This window comes from Culex quinquefasciatus, chromosome 2 (assembly GCF_015732765.1).
Source record: "Culex quinquefasciatus strain JHB chromosome 2, VPISU_Cqui_1.0_pri_paternal, whole genome shotgun sequence".
In the NCBI taxonomy this organism is placed as follows: domain Eukaryota; kingdom Metazoa; phylum Arthropoda; class Insecta; order Diptera; family Culicidae; genus Culex; species Culex quinquefasciatus.
In genome coordinates, this window is record NC_051862.1 from 8,577,828 (window position 1) to 8,585,479 (window position 7,652).

Genomic DNA, 7,652 nt, shown 5'->3' on the forward strand with positions numbered 1-7,652 from the left:
TTTTCTATCCTATAGATCAGACGAGAACGTTACAAATGTTTTCAATCCCACTTAAAGATCCATATAAGAATAACGGTACATCTGGAAATAATGATTACAAATCTCAGGACTTTTGAGTGTTGCTTCTATTTTAGGCAATCAGCCTAATATTTGGGGTGCATGTAAATTGGCATTGTTTTTCAATTCAACTTTTTTCTGTGGGGTGACATGTTTGCTCTTCTTGTTATCAATGCTGTCTACTCTACAGTTGTCGAGCTTCTTAATCTGAACATTTCTTCATCAATCGATGGATTTTCAGCTGCATACTTCGATGCTCTCCTTTCCGCGATGTCCTCTCTAGTTTGAAGAATCTCTTCCTCGATGGTCCCTTGGATTGTATTTCTTTCAATATGACATACTTATGGCAAAGTATCCTTTCTATTGGCATGACATGGCACAAAGATTTTTTTTGAACACAGGGATTTGATAGAATTTATTCGAGCGAGTTGTGGCGCTATAACCACGGCAAATAGTGTCCAGGGCATTCGTGGAAATACAATGTCCCATCCCAGAGGGTCCCGGAGTACCAAACCTTCTTAGCATGGTGCTCCCAACGAATACAACCAAATCTCGGAGCGTATGGTGGTGTGTCCCCACGCTTCTTCCTCCCCTGTCGATTCAGAATTGTGTTGTTGTTCGAACACTCAGTGCTCAAACTCAACCCAATTACGAATCCATCTCTGCGATACGGCTTTACGCAGTAGGCCTGGCCGCTTTAACGCTTGTGATGTTTCAATGCATTCTAATGCAATGGTGCACTATAATGTTAATAAATGAAAAGAAGAGAGCTAGGCGTCATCTAACCTAAGGCACTCTCCAGGATCCCTTCGAAAGATTGGCTGCGCTAGGGTCTGATTAGATTAGACAGGGATTTGATAGAATTTATTCAAGGAACGTATTTTTCCCGCATTGTTTCAATGTGACCTCGTTTCAGCCTTTCTTGATGGTTGGATTCTGAAATAATGCAAAATAACAACTAAAACTTAAAGAAAGTTCCAGACTAATTTAAATGTTATCAAAGATCTTAAAACTCACCATGAATTACGACTCTGTTTTGCAAATTTGCAATCTTATCATTCAACTTCCACAACATTTCCGTTCGCCATCCGGAACACAAACGATTTTAAATGCTTGCAAATGATCACCGTTATCAAAAATGCAATTGGCTAAATACGATTTCACAACCCATCGATAGCCCATTCTAATCTAATCACAAAAAAAAGCGAATTGATAACCACCAACGCATAAGTACCCCCAAATCGCCACTCAATCCAGTCAGTGCTCGCTCGCGCATGTTCCAGATTAGCCGAATCAGCCTAGAAGTCCCCTAAAAAATGTCCAACCCAGCCCTGCTCGCAGCAGCAGTCGCGGTCACCTTGGCGCTGATAAGCCCTCCAGTGGCGGCGCGTGCAAACTTCGATCCGGACGAGTTCTGCCGGGGCATCAACGCCGGCATCTTCCCCCATCCGGACGGGAGTCTGTGCTTCCAGTACGTGTCCTGCCTGTTTGGCGAGGGCTTCGTGTACGAGTGCAACGAGGGATTCGTGTTTGACGCGGACAAGTTTGTGTGCGTTCCCGGGGATTGGGCGGAGTGTGGGGAAGGGGAGACGGTGGATCCGGAACTGGAGCGGATCTGCGCGGATGTTTCGCTGGGGGTGTTTGAGTACGAGCGCGATTGTGGCAAGTTTTTGTTCTGCAATCGGGGGGATGCGCAGGTGTGGGAGTGTGACGCGAACGAGATTTGGGTGCAGGAGCGGGGAGTTTGTGCGGTGGGGAGTCGGGATACCTGCGAGGAGGGAGATTTGTTCTGTATGGGACGACCGGATGGGGCGATTGAACATCCGGAAGGTTGCCATCTGTTCATCGAGTGCAGGAATCAGATTCATACGGTGGTGACCTGCAGTCGAGGTTACGTGTTTGATGGGCGAGGAGGGTGCGTCGTTGGAAGTAGTGAAACGTGCGAGACTTCGCAGGATCTTTGTGATGGGGATCAGGGAGTGTTGCATCCGCATCCGGAGTTTTGCGATCTGTTTGTGGAGTGTGACGGGAACTATATGAGGGCGGGAAGCTGTGGAATCAACGAAATCTTCCGATATGATATTCAGTTCTGCGTTCCTGGAAATCCGGACACTTGCATCCCAAGTAGACCGGAGGTCGCGTGTGAAGGTAGACCCGATGGTATCATCCCACATCCGGACGAGTGTAACATGTTCATCGTATGCACGAATGGAGTGTCGAGTTCGCAGAATTGTCCGCACGGAGAGATTCTACGACCGGAGCTTCCGTTCTGCGTGGCTGGAGACTCTGATACCTGCGAGTTCCTTGACGGTGTGTGCGTTGGTCGACCGGACGGATTCGTGATCGAGCATCCCAACTACTGTGGAAGCTTCATCTGGTGTCAGGGTGGACAGGTTCAGATTCATCCATGTCCAATTGGCGAGATTCTTCGCGAAGACATGCAGTTCTGCGTTCCAGGTGATTTGAATACCTGCGAGTTTAGTCCAGTTGAGAACATGTGCGATGGAAGGATGGAGGACCTTCGGTTCCCGCATCCGGATCGATGCGATCAGGTTGTGATTTGCTCCGGAGGTAGTCAATCTGTTCAGAGCTGTCCACCGTATACGATCGTTCAGCCGGGAAGCATTCAGTGTGTTCCAGGTAATCCGGAAAGCTGCGATCTCTACACCGACATGTGCGTTGGTCGTCCCGATGGAGTCATTCCGCATCCATCGCGTTGTCACCTGTTCATCAACTGTCAATCTGGACAGGTGCAGCTGCAATCATGCCCTGATGGTCACATTTTCGATTCGTCCGATTCTCAGTGTGTCCCCGGAAATGTCGAAACCTGTGACCACCTGGATGAGTACTGCGTCGGCAAGGAGGACGGAGTGATTTCGCATCCCAATCGGTGCGATCTGTTCATGATTTGTGCGGGAGGTGTCACGACGGTCCATCCATGTCCGACGGGAGAGATCCTTCGTCCGGATATGCAGTTCTGCGTTCCTGGAAACAGCGCCACCTGCCAGTTTGATCCCGTAGAGCAGATGTGCAATGGTCGTGAAGGTCCGTTGGTGTTTCCCCATCCGTATGACTGCTCACTGCTGGTGAGATGTCAGGGCGGTCAGTACACGATCGAGTCCTGCCAGGATGGTGCGGTTGTGCAACCTGGTCGGATCACCTGCGTTGCAGGTAACAGAGACACCTGTGAGCTGTACAATGACCGTTGCGTTGGAATCCCTGATGATCGTATCCCGCATCCGTCGGAGTGTCACGTATTCCTGCAGTGCAACGGCGGAACAACCAACATACAATCTTGTCCGCGTGGAACCATCTTCCAAGGCCCTTCATGCGTAGTCGGCGATCGCGATTCCTGTGAACTGCTAGATCAAACCTGTGAACCAATCAGAGATCCAACCATCCTCGAACATCCCAACTTCTGCGATCTATACATCGAATGCCGCGACGGAACAACGACGCTGCGAACCTGCTCTCCAGGGTTGATCCTGCATCCCAACATGCAAGTATGCTCCCCGGGGGATTCTCACAGCTGCAACTTCCGAGAGATTGAAGATATGTGCGTAGGTCAACCGCTGATCCGATTTCCACCGCCAAGCCAAACGCAGTGCTCCGAATACGTAACCTGCTCCGGTGGAACTCCCACGGTGAACAGCTGCCGCGATGGAACCGTTCTGCGACCTCGATTCCTGGACTGCGTCGCCGGAAACGAGCAGACCTGTGCCAACTTTGCCCACATCTGTCTGTTCCGGCCAAACGAATACATCGCTCATCCGGCCCGCTGTGATATGTTCATATCGTGCATTTCGGAGATCCCGAACGTGGTGGACTGCCCGGCTGGCCACATTTTCAACTCGTTCACGAGAACGTGCGTGCCCGGTGATGCGCAAACTTGTGAAACGTTCGACAACTTGTGCCGAGGATCACCGAACGGAGTGCTACCCCATCCTGGAAGTTGCAACATGTTTATTCGATGCATCGAAAGTAATGCAATGGTAGACTCTTGCCCGGTTGGAAACATCTTCCATCAGGCATCCGGAGATTGTGTTCCGGGTAACGCCCAGACCTGCAATCTGTACAACGACCGTTGCTCCAACCAGCCGAACGGGGTCATCGAGTTCCCCGGAAGGTGCGATCTGTTTATCGCGTGTCACGAAGGTACCTCAACGGCTCACCAGTGTCCCTCAGGGGAGATTCTCAACGTGGACATTCAGTTCTGCATGCCAGGTAATCCACAAACGTGCGAATTTGATCAAGATCCGGAAGATCCCGTGCTTAGCATCTGTCAAGGGCGTGAAGACGGACAATTCGTGCATCCCTTTTTCTGCTACCAGTTTATCCAGTGTTCTGCAGGTCAGACCATCATAGGAACCTGCCCTGCAGGGCAGATCTTCGTACCATCGTTGGGACGTTGTGCCCCTGGGGATGCGACGACTTGTGAAGCGGAAGACAGCGGACCACCTGGCGGTGAGGTAACGGACGACCTGTGCACCCGGACTGGAATCTACAACGTTGCACATCCCAATCTGGATCTTTGCTGGATGTACGTCCGGTGTGTATTCCGGGTGGCGTTCGAGATGGAGTGTCCGATATTCCATGTGTTTAGTCCGGTGTTTGCGATTTGCGTTCCAGGGGACCGCAATAACTGCTAGTCATCGTTTAGATAAGTGTGATAATTTCGTTCCTTGATAAGGTATTATTGATTGAGTCCATCGAGCGTGGTGGTCAAGTTGTTATCTGTTGAATAAATGATAAACCAATGAAGTTGAGACACTAGTAATTAATTTCATTCGAAAATAGTCCTCAAAAGCGATCACATAGGTGAACACCTCGAATCACTTCAAAGAAAAGAGTCACCTCAGTAAGGATGAAGCGATTTACCTTCTCCATTTTCACTCTTTTAACGGCAAGCTACAAAAGATTTTCCCGAGCTTTTCTCCACCTCTTCGCCAAAGGAAAGTTTATTTTTACTACACAACTCTGGTGGTACTTTGAGGTGAGTGTGTGTGTGTTCGCACAGTTTGATTTTATTTTCCGTAAAAGTGCACACGCATACGAGCAGAGTTACTTGAAAGCGGGAAGTTGTTTCCCAGCAGGTTGGTTGTTTCCAAAGGGGTCTCACCGCTGCCATTGGTTGTGTGCCACTTTGGGATGATTTTCCGGTGCCTGGCCGGGGTAAGTTTTTTTTCTCCATCGCCCACAATTTGCTGGGTACACTTCCGTCGCACATGCACGTGGAGGAAACAAAACGGTTAGGGTGATCATTTGCTATCATTTATTTTTGAGTTTATAACGCAATTCAAATTTCAGTAAAAAAGAAAAAGACGGATTTTTAATTTCATATAAAATAATTTAAAATTAAGATGGTTTAATTGAGTTTTGTGTTTTTCGACAAACACAATTAAGTGTGCAGTTTTGCCAAATAAAAAAATACCACAATCGAATATTATTGAAACAATTTTGTCATCACATAAATATGAAAATAAAATTTAAGAGGCAGTATTTGTAGATTCTGCTCGGTTTGTTCTAGAGGTCGTATCGAGGTGCTCCGATTTGGATGAAACTTTCAGGGTTTGTTTGTCTATACATGAGATGAACTCATGCCAAATATGAGCCCTCTACGACAAATGGAAGTGGGGTAAAACGGGCTTTGAAGTTTGAGGTCCAAAAAACATGAAAAATCTTAAAATTGCTCGCATTTCCGTAAAACTTCATCAATTCCATCTTTCTTAGATGCATTCGAATGGTCTTTTGAAGCACTTCAAAATGTGCTATAGACATCCAGGATTGGTTTGACTTTTTCTCATAGCTTTTGCAAATTACCGTTAAAAATGGATTTTTTTAAAACCTTAATAACTTTTGCCAACAGCCTCCAACACCCATACTCCCATAGGTCAAAAGTTAGGGAATTTCGTGGACTAGAAGCCTACGGTATTAACTTTTTGGCCAATCGCAGTTTTTCTCATAGTTTTACGATTTTTCTAGAACAAACATTTTGCAACGTTAGTTTTTGCCCTGTAGGCCTCCATAGCGGCACTTTTTGGTCTCAATTTTGTCATATTCGGAATCCTCGGACAATTTCACGTAAGTTAGAAGTATTGGAATTGTAATATTGATTTAAAAAATAATTAAATAAAACATTTTTGAAAAAAGAAATAGATCTTATTTACCCTATGATCAATACGTCAAATGCTGTATCAAGTAGGCGAAAACTTGTTTTACCCCTAATCCAACAAAATGCTAAATAATATTTTAATTAATTTTAAATGGCATTTTTTACAATCAAATTCTAAATTACAACACCTCAATCTAATGTAAAATTTTCTGAGGATTCCGAATAAGTCAAAATTGAGACCAAAAAGTGCCGCTATGGAGGCCTACAGGGCAAAAACTAACGTTGCAAAATGTTTGTTCTAGAAAAATCGTAAAACTATGAGAAAAACTGCGATTGGCCAAAAAGTTAATACCGTAGGCTTCTAGTCCATGAAATTCCCTAACTTTTGACCTATGGGAGTATGGGTGTTGGAGGCTGTTGGCAAAAGTTATTAAGGTTTTAAAAAAATCCATTTTTAACAGTAATTTGCAAAAACTATGAGAAAAAGTCAAACCAATCCTGGATGTCTATAGCACATTTTGAAGGGCTTCAAAAGACCATTCGAATGCATCTAAGAAAAATGGAAATGATGAAGTTTTACGGAAATGCGAGCAATTTTAAGATTTTTCATGTTTTTTGGACCTCAAACTTCAAAGCCCGTTTTACCCCACTTCCCTTTGTCGTAGAGGGCTCATATTTGGCATGAGTTCATCTCATGTATAGACAAACAAACCCTGAAAGTTTCATCCAAATCGGAGCACCTCGATACGACCTGTTTCACATCGGTGAAAAACTCGCTCTTAACCATGAATAAACAGTGGTATAACAACCACCCTATTCCATCAAAAAACAACTCCATCCGGTAAAGCCCCCTCAGGTTGTGTGTGTTGATGTTGCTGGTCGAAAGTTTGTTTGGTCCTCGAAAAAGGCTTCCTTTGAGACTTCGCTGCTGCCATCACTACTACAGCATAGATTCTGTCCTCCGGGTGCACAGAGTCAATAAACTTGTTTTTTCTTCCTTCTCTAAACTCATACAATCTAGGTACATCGAAGCTTCAACCCCGAAAGAAATTGTACATAACAATAAAGAAACTTTTAAGCGAATTGAACGACGAGCTCCTACAGCTAGGGGGGGAAATTTGTGGCGAAATTTGTAACAGTCTTGCCAAGTTTACCCCCACTATAGCTCGTGTAGTTTGCACTGCCCTCTGGAATTCATGTCGCTCCATCGGCCGGGACTACGATCCGAAATCGAAGCTTCGATGGTATACAATTTCGAAGGGAAACTATTCGAATAAAATGTTAATGCCAAACAACACAGCTTGCGGGGTTCTCCGGAACGCGGAATAATTACAATTTTAAATTTGACCCTTACAAACTAAAAAAATCGTAAAACTTTATCGACCCAGGGATGACCCTTTGTGCGGGGAGGAGCGAAAAACAAGTGTCCCATTGGGAGAAAATTCCTGGTTTGCTTTCTGGAAAAGCTCAATTCACTTTCCCG

At 45.6% G+C, this 7,652-nt stretch overlaps 1 protein-coding gene across 1 annotated transcript; it reads left to right on the forward strand.

The window, feature by feature from the left end:
- Window positions 1-1,310: 1,310 nt before the first annotated feature.
- On the forward strand, window positions 1,311-4,820 carry LOC6043952. Its single transcript, XM_038256885.1, has one exon. The coding sequence runs from the start codon at window positions 1,374-1,376 to the stop codon at window positions 4,704-4,706; it is 3,333 nt and encodes a 1,110-aa protein (XP_038112813.1). The 5' UTR covers window positions 1,311-1,373; the 3' UTR covers window positions 4,707-4,820.
- Window positions 4,821-7,652: the final 2,832 nt, after the last annotated feature.

Bases quoted from the DNA above. Each gene is read 5' to 3' on its own strand.
- LOC6043952 (XM_038256885.1), top strand. From the start codon at position 1,374: ATGTCCAACCCAGCCCTGCTCGCAGCAGCAGTCGCGGTCACCTTGGCG.